The sequence below is a fragment of the Maniola jurtina genome, chromosome 15 (genome assembly GCF_905333055.1).
Source record: "Maniola jurtina chromosome 15, ilManJurt1.1, whole genome shotgun sequence".
In the NCBI taxonomy this organism is placed as follows: domain Eukaryota; kingdom Metazoa; phylum Arthropoda; class Insecta; order Lepidoptera; family Nymphalidae; genus Maniola; species Maniola jurtina.
In genome coordinates, this window is record NC_060043.1 from 1,749,048 (window position 1) to 1,771,345 (window position 22,298).

A 22,298-nucleotide genomic window follows, 5' to 3' on the forward strand; every position below is an offset into this window, starting at 1 on the left:
GGGTACATTAATTTGAAGAGAACATAATAATATAGTGGAAACCAGTTCAAACATTACAATAGAGCTTCCTCTTCCTGATTTTTTGTTCTAGCTCGATGCAGCTTCTTTTGCTTTTATATTTACCAATTCACGTCTTAATTTAATTGAATAGGTACCTACTACGTTGAGAATATTGTAACTGACATTTTATACTTACTTAATTTAACTAATAGCGTTGTTAATTTTGTGTAGGAAAATTACGAATTTATAAACCAGTTGATTTATCATAAGTAGAAAAAAAATGAACATAAAATTAAAGATAAAAAAAAATCTACATTACATTTTTCAAGTTTTCAGATTTTCGGTCTCCCACTACTAAAGAAACAGGAAAAACAAGCAACACACACACCGCATAAACTAAATAAAACACACTCAACCTACCTACCGGTCTGCGTTTCATTCCGACACCGGATCATCCTCAGGAGATGCAGACAACACAATGCACAATTGCAAAGCATTTTCTTTGTAACTAATTAAGAAGAAACGTAAAAAAAACTTTTCATCTCAGTGTTTCCTTTACAGTTTCTAAAGCAGATAAATATGCTGTAACTACATTCATATTTAGGTACAGTACAATTGTACAAACAACCACATTTTCAAAAGAAAAACCAGAAGAACACACAATAATTCTATCGCTAAATCAATTTTGTGTTGGCCAACAATAAACAAAAAATTCCCATGAATTAACCTCTAATCTTTACGCGATCAGTTAACAAAAGAATCATGATATTATTCTACGCTTGCCGATGTAAGTACATACCATTAATTCTTACATAGGTGATAACTGATAGGTATGATATTTGTTTACTAACGTGCATATGTACGTGTCTATATATTTGATAGCCGAGTGGTAAAGTACGTCGGCCTCCTATTCGGGAGGGGGAGGACTCGATCCCGGGCTTCCCGGACCTCTAACTTCTTGGAGCTATGTGCGTTTTAAGTAATTGAATATCTTTAACGAGGGTCTGCATGCCTGAGAGTTCTCCATAATGTTCTTAAATGTGAATGAAGTCTCAAGTCAATGCCAATCAACACTGGGCCAGCGGCTTCTCCTTCTGAGAAAAGACCCGTTCTTAGTAGTGGACCGGCGATAGGTAAATCATGATGAACGATGATGGTCTTTAAAAAATTACACGAGAACCCAAAACGTTTTGCTTGCAAGCCAAACGGTGCACCGCTGTGCTTTTTTTCATCCTAAGGGAATTAAGGCTTCTGAGGTATGCAATAAGTAACAGAGACCTCGTATTATATTTTGTGGATAAATATGTAGATTAAAGCCTCCAATTCTATTAAAATAATCATGATAATATTAGTTCTCATTCGTTGGAAAGTAGAATTACAGGCAAAAGGACTCCGTCACCAAAAACGTCAAATACATAGTTGGCATAGGACGATGTACCTATACAGCTGCACACAGCTATAGTTACTCGAAGTTAGAAAAGCTTTTCGGATGATGATCGCCAAACTTCGTTTCGAAAAAGGCACGCGATGATGGTGATAATGTTCGCGTGTTACGCACATTAATACGCCCAAACTCCGTCCGGTCACCTCGTACGAAGCGAAGCGTAAAGGGCCTCAAAACCCATGTACCACCATGCCTCTACCATGTATTTCCCATCCAACCATGAGAAACCTTCAAAATGGCATACAGGCCTCGTGTATGGACAAACAAAAAACAATTGCACTATAATTATTATAAGTGCCGGACGCAAGCGCGGCTGCCCAGTTTGACATACGCAGCCGCAAAACGCGCACCACTTCAGCTAAATCCATTTTTTAAAGTTTATCTTTTTTTTCATCTCTTTAGGCAAAGATCAAACACCATACAGCCTAATCAGTTCGAAATTAAACTTTTTCGATTAAATAAAATCGTGGTTATTTTTTAATGGAAACTCGCAAAGCGTAGATAAAACAATGCATCGGAGTTGACTACACAGGTTGTATGGTATAGTTTATAGTAATTTTATAGTCTAAACGGGTTTGGCATAGGTCAGTGCCTCGCTAAGTGCAGTTTGTCGAGTATCTACACAGAGGATGCGCCAGGCTGTTGCATTTTGATCAAAATGGATCGGTTCACTATATTGGTAAGTACCTACACACAACTAACTAGTATCACACTAATATTATCATGGCATCAGCTAGTTTAACATAAAATGTCCGTTACATGAAGATTATAGATGTGCAAACGAGTTGGAAAAAACAATAAGGGTTTCTTACTTTACTATAGAACTCTAAATGACGCAGACTAAGTAATGTGACTTTTTCGAATCAAGAATCTAATGTTATTAATAAAGGCAACAAACATACATACACACACACCCACACACATACACACAAACTTTCGCCTTTATAATATTAGTGTGAAGTGTGAAGTGTGATGTGATAGTGTGAAGTGTGAAGACTAGCCCGGTTCGGAAAGAATTCTACTGAGAAGAACAGGCAAGAACAGTTGCTCTTTTTAGGGTTCCATAACTCAAGGGGAAAAAAGGATCCCTTAAAGGATCACTTTGTAGTCTGTCTGTCTGTCCGTCCCGTGTCTATCAAGAAAACCCATTCGGTACTTCCTTAAAATCATAAAAGGCAGTTAGGTAGGTACTAGGTACACTGGGTAGGTCTTATAGCACAAGTAAAAGAATAAATCCAAAAATTGGAACTTGTGGTTACATCACAAAAAAATTAAAAGGTGTTCACAAAAAAATTAATTTACTAATTAATTTACTAACTACATTAACTTTGCAGTGGTCTATATAAAAGTGTTAGGTACGTATATCTAGTACGATGGCAGAACCCTTCGTGTGCGAGTCCAACTCGCACTTGACCGTTTTTTAGGGTTCTGTACCTAAAAAGTAAAAACCGAACCCTTATAAGATCACTTTGTTGTCTGTCTGTCTGTCTTTGTTGTCTGTCTGTTTGTCTGTCTGTCTGTCAAGAAACCTATAGGGTACTTCCCGTTGAATCATAAAATTTGGTAGGTAGGTAAATCTTATAGCACAAGTGCAGGAATAAATCTGAAACCCGCGAATTTGTGGTTACATCATTTTTTTTTAATTGTTTTTCAATTTTCAAAGAAAGATAACTATACTTTTGGGTAAGGTCTGACGAAATCACAAACACAATCTTTATGATAAATTATTACACTTTTATTTCATATTTAAATTTATTAACTTTTACATTTGTGTCAAATAAATGTTGTTCCTCTTACGTTAGTATATTTTTGAATGTCGTCGTTTTAAAACCACTCTTACAGGTAACCTCTCCACGTTTATTAGCCACTCCCCTTTTTATCTTATCGTTATCGGCCAATCCAAATTGTACAATGAATAAACTTAGTGACTAATATACAAATCATCAAGCTCGTTTCACAAATCATCTAAGTAATAAAGATGTTTTCATCTTATATATTGATTACAAATATTATCCTTTATTATGCTACAATTCATCAACTAAAAACTATAAGAATTTTATATACAGTACGTTTATCGATCAGATGTTGAACAACTTCAGCCAATCAATGACGCCTTCTAATATGATGTTATGATTTGAGTGGCGCCAACTATGTTTTATAGATAATTAATATGGGCCAAGCTTACAGCTCGGCCATCCTGTTTTAAGCGAGTCTCATCGCTTTTAAAAAAAAATTAAAACTTAAGTAACATGTAAACTTCACAACCAAAATGACAAAGACTTAGTTCCACAAAACAAAAAAAAAATTAAGATAGTAATTAATTAAATTAATATTCTTGCTAACTTAACTAGAAGGAATATACAGTTTTATTGATACATTGGTATTGATTATGATTGCAACTTAATTTTAGAGCACTCGCAGCACCCCTTTCCATCCGATATAATTAGAAAATAGCAGATAAACTCAATTCAATTCCAAACTATTTACCCTCGCAACTTTACCTGCCAGTCTACAGTAGCACTCAAATTTAGCCTTTAATCTAAAATTCATTTTTCTGTTCTCTTCCGCTAATATTAAAATAAAAAGATGCAGACACTCTAAATTTATAAATAATTTTTCAAAAATCATAAAGATATCAAAAATTGCGAGACCAGTAGCAACTAAAGGAGGCCTCAATTTAATCAAAGAAGGTAGGTATATGCATAAAGTCCGAAGCATCAATTATAACTCACAAGCCAATATTTTACAGGAACACTCAATAGAGATTTGGGGATGAGCATGTAAAACTAATTACTAAAAACTACTTTAAAGGGTTTCAAGTATCTCAAAATAAATTGTTAAAAGTTCTGTTCCAACTAGACTCTCCTTCCCACTAAAGAATTATATAAGAAAACTGATGAACTATATTATATAAGTCAATTATACAAATTCAAAATATGTCTATTTGTTAGGAAAATACTATTAAAGTCCGTACATACACGCATCACTTTAAAGCTAAATCTCATAAATATGGTACACAAAACGAACATACCTATTATGCTACAATTACATAAAGCTAGGACTAATTATGGTATGTAAACTACCTAGCTCTACTACATAATGTACTTGCCGAAACTCATACTGGAGGAAAAATCTTTTACAAAGTTTAAAGTTTAATCAAACAGTGTCAAACACCATAGATATCTTAGCTAGATGTAGGTATAGTTTGTTAACGAATATAACGTGTTTTGACTTTTTATATTATTGTATAGTCACCATACCTTTAAAGATTATGTTTTCTTCTATATTTATATTTAGAATCGGGAGCGATTCTTAATATGAATATGTGTAAGTGAACTTCTTGTCCTTTTGATAAAATAAACTCTCTAAACTTAAAGTTAATCGCCGCCAGTTCTCGATTTAAATCACAAAACATTTTCATACACTTTCAACGCAATAGTTTTACGCACATATTTTCTTCTTCCCTTCTTATTGGAAAATCGCGGATTCCGAGCCTTGGCGCGTCTCTCTTCTACCGGGATACATATGTGATTGTCCTTATTTCCCTCCAGATCCAAATTTTTAATGACCCTTATCCTAGGGTTCTTTCCCTCCAGATCCAAATTTTTAATGACCCTTATCCTAGGGTCTACCTCCTTCCTCCTATAGGACTTTTTGTCCATAGCCCGTAACCTCGGGGCTTTCCTTCCTTGGGACTTTGTGTCCCTGACCCATACCTAGTTTTGGGTCTTTCTTTTCCTCATTTATTCATTTCCAACATCCTTGGATCCTGCAAACATAAAACACTTTGAGTAGACCGTTCATTTAATTTTGTTTCATAAGCATCCATCATAATACAATCCGACCTAAGAGAAGTAATTTTACTTGGTAACCTAGAAAACCTATTATCATTATTATAATTTAGTTTTCTCCAGTTCCGTACCCCTCGAAGGGTGCCTACGAGACCCTATTTTCTAAACCTCTGCTCTCCGTCCGTCTGTCCGTCTGCACGTGCGTCACGGCCTGAACCGTGAACGGCGTATCGTGAACCGTGATAGTTAGAGAGTTGAAAGGAACGTGATTACGGATGTATGAAAATCCTATGCCTGGTTGCTTCCAATTCAAACTTTTTCTTTTAATGCAGATTACGCTTCCCATATTTCTTACAATTACCTATTGTTTTTTTTTTTTTTTTTTTTCTAGCAAAATCCACATTCTGAAGTACTAATGGACAATGTTAAACAAACGCCAGGGTACAGTAGTTGCGTCACTTGTGCCTCTTAACCATATAATATCTACATGCAAAAAGAATCTTTGATTTATAATTTCACATGATACTTATATATTTTATTTTAGCCATAATATGCACCATATGGCGTACTTTGTCGTTTCGAGTAACATAAGCAGAACTACCAAATTCGACCCTGGGAACGACACAGTCGCGACTCGCCGCCGAATGATACCTATTAGTTTATCATTAATTCCTTTTCATAGAGAAAAGCGATATCAACATAATAGCAGGAAAAAAAATGAAATAAATATTCCGTTCGATACATCTCTATTCTCTACGACATCAAGATCTCTATCACAAGCTGATCGATCATAAAGATTAGAAGAAAGTAGGTACCTTGTACATTATTTTATATGTTAACCGTAATGACCCGCATCTGTTCGATTTTCCTTTATTCGTTTCGTAAAAGATTCGTCCTCGTACGTCCATCATCATCATCATCGTCATCTACATCGTCATCATCATAAGGTCACTGTTGAACATAAACCTTCCCTAGTAAGCACCACACGTACTGTCCTCAGCCTTCCTCATTCAACCCCTGGTTCCTATTGATACAAACCACTAAACCCCCCCCCCCCCATCAAATGTGTACCTATCTACATCCATCCATCATACCCAAATGCCGTGCTGGTTGATGTGATGAGCGACAAAGTGTTAACCTCTTCAATACCTCATGGAACTGTAGGAATAGCCATGGAAGACCTCCAAACCGAACGTTGATATTTTGTGTAAGTGGTCCCACGAGTCAAAAAAAAATATTCTTGTCCATAAAGGAACAAGCCACGATATAGATTCTTCTATCGGAACTTAAATATTCCAATCACTGCATGTATTCCAACTAATCAGTTTGCTACTGTATATTTGAAGTTGATAATAAATAAAAATGTTAGCTTAATTAAATTCCTATGATAATTCGATTTTTGGTGCATCAACCAGCTTCACCTATTATGTAAAATTAAATATATATATTTTTTTTAAATTACCGGCTGTACATTTTAAACTAACCTAATCAAAATATACTTTCTTACTAATAACTTAATCTTAAAAATTTTCCAGAGGATCCTTCCGCCTCAAATTAACTCAATGATAAAAATGAACAGGAAACTTTAAATGTTGTAAAATCCAGCCAATGCTTCGTACCTTGCCTTATTAATCCAATAGGTACTTCTTTGGATTTTGTCAAAACAAAATACTTTTACTTGTTGAGTGTATAATAAATAAATAATGTAATAAATCAATTAACTGTTAAAGCTAATAACTTTTACAGAAAGCGAACCTCATGATATCTCTTATGAGTTTTAAGCGTAAAATTACCACGCCGAAAACAAAACATGAGCTGACAGTATTCTTATTTGATATACATAATCCAGTAATACTATATCTATCTACATAATTCGTAAATATGTATGTATAGTTTGTAAGTTACTATTTCACTTTATGCTGTTTCAATGCTTTAAGTTATTATTTTTATCTTTGTCTCATTTTTTTAGTTTAGCCTCATTCTATTTTTAAACTTACTATTTCGCTATAATATTTACAAGTAACCTCATCGAAGACTACACGGTCTTCTGATAACCCAACAAGCATTTATCCAACAGCTATCGCTTTCACCCGAACGGAGGTTCCCTGAAATATACTGAGATAACAATACCTAGTTGACACATGGATGTACAAGAGCGGCAACAAGCTATGACCCCCTCTAGTCATAACTATATCTTTATGATTGTAACATTTCAAACGGTGAAAGTATGTATAAACGATTTCGTCCATAGGACATGCGCTCTAAAGAATGTTAATATAATTATCAGCAACTAAAAGCTTGAAGAAACTAATAGGTACAACTTGTCTTTGAAGTATGAAAATATGCACATTTATCAAGTATACCAGTTCATCAAACATTAAAGTACGCATTTATAAAATGATAACTCACTTATTAATCAAGATAACTACCTGTTTATCAAACCTACCCTACCAAATATAAATAACTACTCACCAAATGTAATACTTTATAACTTAAGTAAAAATATGAAACAAATGTGCATCAACCACATACATACACTCTTCAAATTCATCCATTTATCAAAATGTTATATAATATAACCATTCACCAAATCCATTATATACTTTGTTCATTAAATAGCTTAGTCAAACTTTACTCCACTTGCCACGATTGCAAATTTTCCAAAATAGTCAGCCGCAAACATTGCAGCTCATCTCACTTGATAATGCATCCCTCCCTCAGAAAAACAGGCATTAGGAATGTCTTTCCAAGACGCGCGAGAGACAGCCACCGTGGCTTTTCGCGAGATTTAATCCAAATTGAACTAATGCCTAAATAAATGTTTTAATTAGAGGGCGATTGCTTTTGCAACCTCTAACCGTCCAATCAAACACCGAAAGTATTCAATAATCCGAGACGTAAATAAAAAACCCGTCAGAACACCGTATTTATAAAAACAGAGACAAGAAAAAGATTCCTCCTCGCAATGAGATCGCGCGACATCCAACAAGTGAATTATCGACTTTATTACACAACTTATCCTCAACATGTTTTACATCATTTCCTACAATTGAAATCTTTCTATTATAAATACCCTAACTACAACTTCATAATCCAACCAAAAATCACACTAGATTTATCCCTCGGTCCCACATCTTTAATGCTTTTTTTTTCTGTTTCGGTAACTAAAACAAAAAAAATATATATATACTCATGTTATAAAACGTTGTCAAAGCTTTCCTGAACGCGCTAAATAAGCAAAAACATAAAATCAGGCGAAATGCCAGACCAGCCGAAAAACCTTCAATGCTTAATCAGCCTAAAAAAAAAATTATGATCACTATTCATATTATCATGAGATGCTACCGGCGCTCCTAAGCGAAATTTATAAGGCACCGCATTTCGATTTTATCAAACAGACTGATCAATTTCGAGAGCACAACAAACGTGGTTTCCTGAGAGTTTCGTTAACTAAATGCATATCGAAACTGAACTATCGCGAAGCGAGTCAAGCGAGCGTGAAAATTTTTTTAAATATATTTCTGGGATAATGTCATGCCACAAACGCGAGCGTAGTGCAAAGATATTTGCCTAAAATTTCTTTCGTACAACAAAGAAAATAGTATTTTGGTAGTAGGTACTTATAATCGCGCCCTGCCCTAAGGGCAGTACTGTAGGTATATTACCATTAAAAAAAAACTTACTCTAATTTTAATAGAACATTTGCCAGGAATTTAACCCGCCAAGCGATGTTAATCCAATAAAAACAAAATCATATTGCATTTAAATGCGGCAGTACACAGTTAATTGCGTGAATACAGGTAAACAAAAAAAAAAAAAAAACCCCGCTGCCCATATACTATACCTACCTGCTACTCGTAGTACTCAAATTATTGTGCCAGTATTAAAAGTAAATTAGCTGTTATCTAGCGTGGTAGACTACGGCCTAAACCCTTCTCATTCTGTGAGGAGACACTTGTTGCTCAGTAGTGGGCCGGCCATGGGTTGTTCATGGTGAGCTGTTATCAGCAAAGTTATGTTTGAAACTCAAACATTACGCGTTTCAAGTGGTAAAAATAGATAAATGAAAACATTTCTCCTCACTTTTGTAAAAAAAAACACTTATTTATGCACCCCGTATTTTAAAACTATCTGACTACCTACCTACCATAATTTTAAATTTAGTTAAAGAATAACCAGATAAGATAAACCTACTTTTACACCCATTTTAGGATTTATATTTCTCAAAATGCTCAATTTATTAACCCTGGTCACTATTACTTTATTACAACGGATCACCTTCATTTTTATCAATTAACATTTTATATCCCCAATCACTTAGTAACCATTACAAGTAGAGACGGATTATTTCACTGGCAGGCGTAAAACGAAAAGCTATTTCATGTAACTTTTTCTACCTTATCCCAAAGCGGTTTACAAAAAATAATAATTTCACAAAACAACATTCAAGATGCCCAATGAGTGCTGTGTGATAATATCGCGTCACTGTGTGCTAGAAAAAGGAAAACATCTATCTATACAATGAGTGCAGCAAACGATTGAACCTAAATCCAGAACCTACCTTCCGTAAAACAAAACCACTATGTGAAAATAAATCCCTATCGTAACTCTTAACCAAACTAATTCGGCACACGATTACAAGTGTGAAGATTGAAATACCACGTTCCGTGAGATATTCACCTGTGAAATCATTTAATGAGAAATAAAACCCCGGCAGGACATAGTAGATACATCCTGAAAACTATTTAAAAGTAACAATAACGCCCATCATTAAGTAAACCACACTTTTTATATTGTTTAACACTATGTTCACTATCTATTCCATTGTACCCACGATACAGGATAACCTAGTGCGGGTACCACCACACAGACACAGGAAAATTGTACAATACTGTATTTTGTAAATAAACATTTTTCATTTTTCATTGTAAAATAAGCCTTCTAAATACCTCAATGTTATTTAAACCACAATTTGAAGGTCGATCGCATTTGTATAACCAATATACAAGATGAATTATAAACATGTGGGTAATTCTAGGTATCATAACGTTATATAATTTCCATTCCAACTCGGAGCAAAGCTTTCTAACAAAATGATAACTAAATGTAGAACAAACAAAACGAAAACCCACACAAATAAAAAAAAATTACCATTAATAGGTATCAATAAAAATAAAATCATGGAAAGATCCTACCCGTTTATCCAGAAATCCTTTGATGCCATGACTAGGTACTTTGATATATTGAGGCCCAAATATTGGCCTTGTGCTCCAAAATGTCTGTGGTCTACTAGACCTCCACTTCTTTCTCGTTCCTCTGTATATTTCCACTTGTTTCTCTGAGTCGTGAGCGTGACAAGAAAATATTATATTTTCTTGATGTCCCTCTTCTGACCTTTTGGGTAAGGTCTGACGAAATCACAAACACAATCTTTATGATAAATTATTACACTTTTATTTCATATTTAAATTTATTAACTTTTACATTTGTGTCAAATAAATGTTGTTCCTCTTACGTTAGTATATTTTTGAATGTCGTCGTTTTAAAACCACTCTTACAGGTAACCTCTCCACGTTTATTAGCCACTCCCCTTTTTATCTTATCGTTATCGGCCAATCCAAATTGTACAATGAATAAACTTAGTGACTAATATACAAATCATCAAGCTCGTTTCACAAATCATCTAAGTAATAAAGATGTTTTCATCTTATATATTGATTACAAATATTATCCTTTATTATGCTACAATTCATCAACTAAAAACTATAAGAATTTTATATACAGTACGTTTATCGATCAGATGTTGAACAACTTCAGCCAATCAATGACGCCTTCTAATATGATGTTATGATTTGAGTGGCGCCAACTATGTTTTATAGATAATTAATATGGGCCAAGCTTACAATACCAAGTGGGGTATCATATGAAAGGGCTTTACCTGTACATTCTAAAACAGATATTTATTTATTTTTATGTATTTTTTGATTTATTGTGCAAAATGTTGAAAAAATACCCGAGTAATACGGAACCCTCAGTGCGCGAGTCTGACTCGCACTTGTCCGGGTTGTTTAGGTCTACCTAACTTTATTATTATACTGCCTTGTGGGCTGCTGAATCCAAAGCCGAAAATCTGAAACCCTATTAGGTAAAACCCTATTAGGTACAACCCTAGGTGGCTCTTTCAAAATCAATGGGTAGGTACAACAATCTCACTGTTCTCTTAATAAGTATCTAAGTGGGTAGGTATCTTCCGAAATTCATTTTCAAAGTGGTTTCAAAATCATTTTCCTTAAACACGTAGGTATGCATGTAATATTTTATGCATAAATAAGTCTACATTCATCGCCATCATCGCAAAAAATTAAAATATTGTAACACAACATACCTACCACAGGTTCTAGAAACTTTAAATTCTGAAGGTTTTCTGAATAAGAAAGGACGTATAGACTCCTTCCCAATAAAAAAGATTTTTAGAAAATCCACTCTAAATAAGGCGGGGCGGGCTAGCTAGCAGTTATTAACCATAATATAATAAAAAAAAACCGGCCAAGTGCGAGTCAGACTCGTGCACCGTGGGTTCCGTACCGATATGTTTTCCGATATTTTGCACGATAATCAAAAACTATTATGCATAAAAATAAATAAAAATTTGTTTTAGAATGTACTGGTAAAGCCCTATCATAATGATACCCCACTTAGTATAGTTATCTCACTTTGAAAATTGAAAATTCTAATTATTATTTGTTCATGAACATATTTAATTTTTTTTTCCCCTGACACTTTCAGCTTTTATGAAATAACGTAGGTCTAGCACGCGCTGGCTCTCTCTCTATTGCATACCCGTTATTTTTAAAGCGTTTAGCTAACGCCTAATTTAGAATTATTTTGAGAAATCGGGGCTGAATTTCTGGTCTGGTCTGGTGGGAGGCTTCGGCCGTGGCTAGTTAGTGGCACCCTACCGGCAAAGCCGCCAAGCGATTTTACGTTCCGGTACGATGCCGTGTAGAAACCAAAGGAGTATGGGTTTAAGGAAAACTGCCATGCCCTTTCCAGGTTAGCATGCTTCCATCTTAGACTTTATCATCACTTACCACCAGGTGAGATTGCAGGTGAGGTGATCTGAATTTAAAAAAATCAGGTCACCTTTTAACAGGTAACAGAATAGAGACGACGAAGGGTCTTCCCGATCGACCCAAGTCAATCGGGGAACAAAACAGTAGACTAACTTCTTCATCTGAACAGAGATGGCGCTAACAATCTCTTATTTCGCGTTATAATGTCGTTCCTTCAGCGATATACTCGTAATACTGTGGATAAAACCTTGTTGCTATTGTAAATTATCACATTTTGCAAATTGATTTTTTTGGAAAGTAATATGATTCATATATTACTTATAATTGGAAGTCTGACTTTAGGATTCATAGTGGGTAAACTACATATTTATTGATCATGATGATTATCGTCGTCATGAATTCATGATCAACCCATCGGCGGCTCACTACAGAGTACGGGTTTCCTCAGAGTGAGAAAGGTTTAGGCCATAGTCTACCACACTGGCGATGTCACAGAATAATAACCCGCCAAAAACATTTCATGTAAATATGGTTGCCAAGAATCACGTCATGTTCATAATGCTTTCGGCGGACAAATCGGATCTAGAAAGCTTCAAATGAAAATCACAGAATCTCTATTATTGATTAATCTTACATTGAAATGATTGATCTCCAAACATTAATGGCGTCAGAGACATTTAAAGAATGTGCAAACGTCCTGCGCTGACGCAGAACGGTTTTCACCTAGGTAATTTAAATAAAATCTTAAAAATATTAGTCATCTACTCGTACTATTCTTAGGTGTATCTAGATTGGTTCTGAAAGAGAAATGTCAGCTTTGTTAAAAACCGGCCAAGTGCGAGTCAGACTCGCGCACTAAGGGTTCCGTATTCGGATATTTTTTCCGTCATTTTGCACGATAAATTACAAACCATTATGCATAAAAATAAATAAAAATCTGTTTTAGAATATACAGGTATATAATATTATTATGATCTTATATTATTATGATCTTGTTTCATATGATATCTCACTTGGTATAGTTATCTTACTTTGAAAATTGAAACACATTTCAATTTTTTTCTGTGATGTAACCACAAAACGGTTTTCGGATATATTCCTTTACATGTGCTATAACACCTACCTACCTGCCAAATTTCATAATTTTAGGTCAACGGGAAGTGCCCTATAGGTTTCCTTGACAGACACGACGGACGGATGGATGGACGGACGGGCAGACAGACAGACAGACAACAAAGTGATCCTATAAGGGTTCCGTTTTTCCTTTTGAGGCACGGAACCCAAAACAATGTATCACCGTCTGTCAGCTTGTTAATTTTGTTTAGCTTTTACCCAACATGTCGCTTTCACCTGATAGATACTAACATAGATTATTATTATTTTATTATATGTCCTTGAAGTTATATCAGCTCCCTCATTATCGTGCATTTCGTCCAAGGGTTGCTCACGGGCAATTGGTACTTCAATAATTTATCGGCATATGTTTACTATGTTAGGTATGAGAAAACCTGTATGCCGAGACAGTATGGAGACCATAATATAATGTTCTCAAAGGTGTGTGAAGTTTGCCTCTCCGCACTTGGCCAGCATGGTCTGCCAACGCAACGCTGCGCTTTTCAGTGCAAGGTCGCAATTCCAGCATCTTGAGACCCCAATTACTTCTATCGGTTCTTCGAAATATGTGCACCGCCCATTGCCACTTCAGCTTCACAACCCGTCAAACTATGTCTTTTTTTTTTTCTCTCTCGTCTGGCTTTTACAATGATTAGCCAATGTCAAGTTTGTAGTTATTTGTAACAAGTTAGCTAAACTATACAAGTATGGACCCCGTCTGTGCCGGCGCTCGCCGACATACGCACGGCACCCCCTTAGAGCGCTTTCCAGTCAGTTTTAACAAAAAAAAACACTCCAAAAAGCCAGCAAACGCCACCACAGACGAAGTCCAAACTATGTCTGTGACTTTAGTTATTTTACGGATCGCCTCATTTCTAATTTGATTCTGGGATTCCCCAGCGGAAATCTGGACTTCCTACTTATAAAACTGATCACTGTGCCGGGAGGTTGTTCTGCGTTTGTCGAATAACATTATTTATACTAGCTGTGCCCGCGACTTCGTTCGCGTGGAATAGTGACTTTTCGGGCAAAATGTACGTTAAAAATGTTCGCCGTGATTCTTTAAATTGACATAACTTTTTTATTTATGAACCGATTGACATGAAATAAACACTAAATGTTAAGTGAAGCTTCTTCTTCTTCTTCTTCTTTCTTAGCCTTTGTTAATCCATTGTTGGACATAGGCCTCCTCACGTGCACGCCATTCCTCTCGGTGTTGTGCGAGCCTCCTCCAAGTGAAGCTTACTACAATATATTAGTGAAAACCGTATCTAAATCAAATAAGCCGTTTCTGATATTAGCGTGCACAAACACACAGACAAACAGACAAACAGACAAAAAAAAATTAATTACAATTTCGGGTTCGGCATCGATATAATAACAACCCCTGCTACTTTTTTTATATATTTCCATTGTACAGACACCACTTTTCTACAATTTTATTATATGTATAGATGACGTCATGTGTCCTTCAAGTTATACACACATCATTAGGGTTGTGAGTTTGTGACCTCGCAACCGCCTACTCGATCCCATAGCCTTTCATTGTCAATGCAACAATTATAAGTCGATTAGGATTATTACACACGATTACAATTGACTAACACCTACTGGCGTGGTTCGTGTAACTACAAGCCACAGTATCTAGAGTCAAGGCTAACTTTTTAGAATTTGGATCAATAAACAAATACGTAAATATTATCGACAATAGTAGGTAATTTCTATTCTCACCTTGTACTCTACTTTATCTTATGCAATGATTTTCCCTTTTTTACTCCACTGCCCCAAAAAGGTGTGTAATGTTTTCAGGGTTCATGTAGGTATAGATATGTGAGATTCTTTATCATGGCCTGAGAGTTATTCATCATGTTGTCATTTACTTTTTATCCCGGGAAATGAATAAGTTCCTAAGGGATTTTTAAAAACCTATATGTAGGTATATATCCACGCGGATGAAGACGCTGGCATCAGCTATTGTGCAATAATTAAAATAGGAGCGGACTGAAATCCAAAAACTCAAACTTCAAGAAGGAGAACTTCAAAGTTCTTCGAGAAGGCAAACCTCAAAATTCAAACTTCAAACCTAACGGTGTGCTAACCCCACCCGCTGCACTAATAATAATAATTGTCGCACAATTAGTTTGAGGGGAAAGAGGAATATTAGTTATGATAAACAAGGCTAATACATATTCTTTAAAAAAATGTATATTACTAGATGATTTGGGTTTATTTAAAAATGCCGTGGGTTCTCTTTGCTTTTCCGGGATAAAAAGTTGCCGAAGTTAATTATTTCCGGGACGTAAGCTACCTCTGTACCAAATTTCATATAAATCGGTTCAACAGATAGATTCTTAAGAGTCCTGTAGGAACTCTTTGATTTTCCGGGATAAAAATTAGGTTATGTCCGTCCCCTGGATGTAAGCTAACTCTGTACCCATCAAAATCGGTTCAGCGGTTGAGCCGTGAAAACGTAGCAGACAGACAGACAGACAGACACACTTTCGCATTTATAATATTAGTATGGAAGTATGGATAAATATAATATATTTTGCACTTATTGAGCACGACCTCTGTAAACAATAGTATGACGTCACTTATTGTAGTTTAGGGCACTAACAACACTCCTCCAGCAGCCAATCTGGAGGCCTTGACCACTGCGCTGTTGTGAGTTTTTCGACCGTTTTATATTAATTACCTGCATTATTCATACGATAGCTGATTTTTTGTGATTTGTGAAAACCAGGGGCACTATTATGATATAACAATGAACAAAAAGGCGCCTAATTATGGCGCGATTACATTTCGTCGTAGTGTCGACGTGTCTACTTAGATCTAATTTAATGATTTGTAAAGCAAAATTAAGGTTTTATTTGCACGAAACATTCAAATTAAGTCATTCAGCTAATCCATACTAATATTATGAATGCGAAAGTGTGTCTGTCTGTCTGCTACCTTTTCACGGCCCAACAGTGTAACCGATTCTGACGTTTGGTACAGGGTTAACTTATATCCCGGGGACGGACATAGGCTACTTTTTATCCCGGAAAATCAAACAGTTCGCACGGGATCTTTAAAAACCTAAATTCACGCGGACGAAGTCGCGGGCATCCTTTAGTAAGCTTCTTAATATTATAATCACAATAGGTTCTCGTACATGAATTTTAAATTACATAAGTATATAATGAGTTAAAATATATAGATAGGTACATGAAAAAATCCCGGAAGTAAAATAAAACTAGAAGTGATGCACTCACGCAATAACCCAGTGCGATGTAAGATTATAATATCGAGCGATGTACAGATAAAGCAGTAGGTTCAAATACCACCTACCTACCTAACTTAGTACTAGTAGTGCTAGCTTATCAGTTGAAGTCATCAAGAAATTATTACAATTACTATATGATTACTTAAGAGATTTGTAATTATTCTGTCAATATAAGTAACGGACATTATGGCTATTATCACTAACTATTACCCTTACTATGCGTGTGTGCGAAAGTGCGTTTGTTCGTTGGTTTGTCCTTCAATCACGTCGCAACGAGGTAACGGATTAACGTGATTTTTTGCATGGCTATAGTTAGAGACCTGGAGAGATCCCGGGAAATCAATAAGTTCCAATAAGAACGCGGGCATCAGCTAGTACTTACCTTCAGGCAAAAAGGCTCACTCCGCCAAGATGTTGAAACAAAAAGCGGTCTTGTTACGACGTAATAAAGTGCAATTCAGCTTGCATAGCGCTGCGGACTAAAATTAAACAAACACCCCTCTTTCTACTGCGTAAGCTCTTATCACTTTCTTAAGTCTTTCCCTCGCTTTCTTTTATGAGATAAGATTTAGTACGCGAGAGTCGTAGGTAAGCATATTTCTCAGGTCAGGTGACCAAGTGAGCCCAGCCTGGTATTAGGTCTTAGCTCTTAATGACTATTTATTACCTTTGGCCGCAATTACATCTGTCTCATTTAGAGCTAAAACCTAATACCAGCCCGGGCTCACGTGGGCACCTGACCCAAGAATCTTCGCCTAAGGCTACGCACCTTTGAGAGAGGTGGCATTTGTCCATTTATATGTAGGCTACTGTCTTGGAAATATTCTAATGGTAAAATAATTTTGTTCCAGATTTGTATACTAACATGTATTATCCACTGCCAAGGAGAGGGAGAAACCGTTCTATCAGCTGTACTAACACCAGACGAAAAACCTGTACTGCGTCAGGAAAGAAGCTACTACGATCAATATGGCTATGATCGACCGTATGCGAGGCTAGATGATAGGCCTTCAAGATGCGGTCGATGTGATGATGATGAAGACGACGATGATGATGATTATGACAGAGGACGGGGTAGAGATGATGATAGACGTACAAACAGACCTACGTACGGCAGCAGGAATGATAGAAATGATAGGACCGATAGAAATAAGTACGACGATGACGATAACAGAAGATACGATGATAGAAGTGATAGAAACAACAGGAATGGAACTGACGACCATGATGATAAGAAACATGATGATGACAAAGACAGCGATAGACCGCACCGTAGGAGAAACAAGAACAGACATCGATATGATGATCGAAACAGATACAGGCCAGATTATTACGACCAGTTTCTAAGAGATCCATATAGAGATAGATACGATGATCCTTATAGAAGGCCTGCTTATGATCGGTATTACCCTGACAGATATGATGATTATGGAAGAGATGCGTATTACCCTTATTCGGGTTATAGACGGCCGTTGTATGAGGATCGGTATGATCGGGGTAGTGGATATTCAGACGGTTATGGAGGCTATGGACCAGGAGTTGGACGTGCACCTCATGACAGGTGAGATGCTTTTACTGGCACCAACTTAAATGTTAAGTGTAGTTCCGCGGCGATTACCATGTCATTCGCCTCATCTTTGCAGATCGTACTCAAAGCTTCGATTAAATCAGCCAAAAAAAGAAAAACTTTTGACTCACTGACTGACTGACTCATAATTGCCCAGCCTAAATCCTTGGACCTCGAAAGATGTTTTTTTCAGGAAGGTACTCTTTATAAGGATAAGGCCTGATTCTTCGAAATTTCAACGGGATAGAGAATAAAGAAAAATCAAATTTTTGCCTGCGAGCGATCGCAAGTCTTGAATAAGTGCAACAATTTCACTTATATTATTGTAGGCTCGTGTTAAGTGTAGGGCTATTTTAAGTATCTATTTGCACACCTAAAATATTTGTTCTTCAATTTTTCACTAGATCTTGTTCTTGTCACTAGGATCTTGTTTCATTTAATGTATATTTGTATGATTTTCGAAGCGCTAATGCCTTTCTGGGTGATTCATGTGGTTTACTTTATTAACAGTAAAATCATAGGTATTAGGTATAAAAAAAAACTGGCAATTTTCCACCGTTATGTTTCAATTAGGTCACTGAACATCGACCGTACCTATTATTGTCGTGCCAAACACATCAATGCGATTTTCATCGCTTTCCCTCAATCGTTTATACTTGCATGTTTCAATGATGGATTTTGGTTAATCTAACGTAACGGTGTCACATCCTGTGGTGTTTGGAGGCTTATTTTGCTGAGCTTTAGACCTGTTGAAATACAATACAATATCATCCTCATTATTTTCAATATTTCAAAGCTCTTTGATATTAGGTATTATACAGTTATCAATCTTCGGAATGCCTAAGATAACATTTTCTATTTCGGATTTGATTATTATTGAGCCCAATAATTGACAACGGTAGTCTCCAATTTTTGTAAAGTTTGCTAAAATTTAAACTGAAAAATCATTCTACCAAATTTAAACCAAACTGGCATCGGTAGAGTCTTCAATTGCGTTTTTTTTAAGTTTGCCAAAAGTTGAACAATTTCAAATTATATTAGTAGTGAAGATTGAAGATTACTACAATTTGACTGCAATAAATTGTATGTATATTCTCAACAAAGACAAATTACGCCTTACAATGTCCGATTCTAATTCCACCAATTATACAATTTGCTATGAGATTCTTGACACGTTGTATTACATACTTAGGTATTGTTAGCATTAGGTACACAACACATAATTTATTATCATCAAATATCTTTATAATGATGCTTGTTTTGTGTTCGTTGTATTATCTTCTTATATGTATGTTCACTTTATTTGGATTCATAAAATCTATTGCTTCAGCAAGTTTATCCGACATACCTAGGTACATACATTGAAATCTGTTCAGGCATTTAGAAGTTAGAATAAAGAAATTCACATAAATTAACCCTGAAACCACACTTTTATTGGGAACTTGTTTAAAAAGGTAGACCTGGTGACAAGAAAATATCCAAAAAAATATAAGGAAAGTTTTGTTCTGAAAAAAAAAATCTGATAAATTTCAGTTTCAGACCATGGGATGAGACGTACCGAGGTCAAGCAGGTTGGGACTCTGGTGGTCGCGGATACTACTTTGCATCAGGTCGACCGGACTCCACTTCTTGGGGACAGCAGCAATACGCTAGGTAACAATAGATTTTTTTCAATCTGGAGTAGGTACAGGACTGAGGACACCCTTCTCCTAAGCTTGTATCAACATTTTTTTTTTATTCCACTATAAGTTTGCCCTTGACTGCACTCTCACCTGGTTGTAAGTGATGATGGTAGCGGGCTAACCTGTTAGGGGTATGGCAGTTATATTACACCCACACCCCTCGGTTTCTTCGCGACATCGTACCGGAACGCATCGCTTGGTAGCACGTCTTTGTCAGTAGGGTGGCCACCATAACCACGGCCGAAGCCTCCCACCAGATAAAGAACATACAGAGATGGTAATCCAATAGATCCCTCCAGGCTCCGCTTGATTGATAGTTTAGCCAATAATTACTATCAGAAAAAATGTTGAAGAGACATCTTAGTTTTCAATACTATAATATATTACTAGGTGTAACTGTGTTAGTAGTTTCCATAATTTACTGTATGTAGCTGAGTGATATTTATAGGTAGAGATTATTGTTAAATTTACAGGGGGTAGTGGGGTGAACTCCCCAATCTGAACACTGAAACTCCCAAATCATAAAATTCGACATTGCGATACGCAATTGATAGATGTTAGAAGATGAGGAAACTTGCATGCCTGAGAGTTCTCCAAAATGTTCTCAAAGGTGTGTGAAGTCTGCCAATCCGCACTGGGACAGCGTGGTGGATCAGGACCTAAACCTTCTCATTCTGAGAGAAGACTTGTAGTGAGGCGGTAATGGGTTGATCATGATGATGCGAAATTGTAGGTAATATATTATGTAGCAACTTTGCCAATGCAGCCTTGTTATTTTTTACAATTTTTGTTTCTTTTTATTATTAATGAATTAATTTCACTATCGATTTTCATTTTCCAGGCCTGCAACATCTGGCGGTGGATGGCAGAATACCGGTTACTCAACTGGGTATGGTGGAGGATACAGGGATCCTGGATACCAAGGATCCGTGTACGCTGGTACCGCTGGAGGATACGCTGGAGCTGCTAGTGGATACGCTGGTTCCGCTGGAGGATATTCTGGCTCCACCGGAGGATACAGTGGTGCTGCTGGAGGATACAGTGGTGCGGCTGGAGGATACAGTGGTGCAGCTGGAGGATACAGTGGTGCGGCTGGAGGATACAGTGGTGCAGCTGGAGGATATGCGGGGGGATACCAGGATCAGAACTCCGGAGGATACGGCCAGTCCAGTGGCTGGCGTAATGTTGGAGAGAGAAGACCTTATAGAGATCAGAGGTAGGTAATTACGTACCTCATACGTCACAGATTTACAATAATTCGTTTTATCATTCGTAATTTTAACCGAATAAAAATCTGTCAATTTCTTTAATAGTATGTTAATGTTATATTTTCTAAAACAGACATTATCATCATTCTCGTCATCAAACCATCGCCGGCTCACTACAGAGCACGGGTCTCCTTTCAGAATGAAGAGGATTTTGCTGGCTATAATACAGCTTGGCAGATTTCACACACCTTTGAGAACATTATGGAGAACTCTCAGGCCAGCAGGTTTCCTCTCGATGTTTTCCTTCACCGTTAAAGCAAATGATATCTAAATTCTTAAAGCGTACACACTTAACTCCGAAAAGTTAGCGTTATATGCCCGGGATGGAACCCCCGACTTCCAAAATAGGAGGCCGACGTCTTAACCACTAGGATATCACAACTCCAATGTACTAAATATTGTTATTCTTTTTCAGTGGAGTGGCTCACTTAGACACCAAAGTTACGCAAGAACAAGACACCCGTTACGGACAGAACCGCCCGAGCTACCAATCTAATACTTACCCATCACAATCAGGGGCGTACGGACAAACCAGCTCATCTTCTTCAACTCCTGGCACCAGCTATCTGTTCCAGAGAGAGGATGAGGTGGTATCACAGTCTGAAACCACTGTGGCACCGTCTTAGAAGAATCTACAAAACACCCTTGCTCATGAGACTTTAAACGATTATGAAGTTATAGGCATCGATGTATATAGGTAGTACTCTTCTTTCTCTTGCCTTTTCATTCGGGGTGGGCCCCCGCCCTCGTTGTACATAAGCGTTAGGACTTTCTATCTTAGATTGTCCATACTGAATCGCCATCTGGTTGGGGATCTTTCTCTCCCCCTATACTATCTTTTTGACAAGAATTATACATTAGCGTTTTGCCTGAAAATGCACCTGGAATTCCAAGGTGTTTTAAAATTTTAAATTTTATGTTAGACTTGTCTTGTAAATTAGATTGATTTCATCAGCGCGTTTTGGCTTCAGGAGGGCCTATCCATAGATGGTTATAAGATATTGAAGACAGGATAAACTCCGTCATTGATAAAATATTATAAAATATTATGCTCTAAGTACATAGTATCTTTACTTTCTACCTGTAATAAAATAG

General features: G+C 36.5%; 1 protein-coding gene across 2 annotated transcripts; it reads left to right on the forward strand.

Annotated features, from left to right (window-relative positions):
- Positions 1-1,776: 1,776 nt before the first annotated feature.
- LOC123872421 (TATA-binding protein-associated factor 2N) lies at positions 1,777-21,898 on the forward strand. 2 transcript variants are annotated; one of them, XM_045916697.1, is made up of 5 exons: positions 1,777-2,123; positions 17,538-18,247; positions 19,787-19,906; positions 20,777-21,151; positions 21,619-21,898. In XM_045916697.1, exons 1-5 carry the CDS (start codon positions 2,103-2,105, stop codon positions 21,827-21,829), a joined length of 1,437 nt encoding a protein of 478 aa, XP_045772653.1. In that variant the 5' UTR covers positions 1,777-2,102; the 3' UTR covers positions 21,830-21,898. The 2 variants fall into 2 exon arrangements, with proteins under 2 accessions (XP_045772653.1, XP_045772654.1); XM_045916698.1 differs by having other exon boundaries at positions 19,793-19,906.
- Positions 21,899-22,298: the final 400 nt, after the last annotated feature.

Bases quoted from the DNA above. Each gene is read 5' to 3' on its own strand.
- LOC123872421 (XM_045916697.1), top strand. From the start codon at position 2,103: ATGGATCGGTTCACTATATTG. The intron at 2,124-17,537 runs GTAAGTACCTAC...ATTTTGTTCCAG, and splicing joins TGGATCGGTTCACTATATTG to ATTTGTATACTAACATGTAT. The intron at 21,152-21,618 runs GTAGGTAATTAC...ATTCTTTTTCAG, and splicing joins AGACCTTATAGAGATCAGAG to TGGAGTGGCTCACTTAGACA.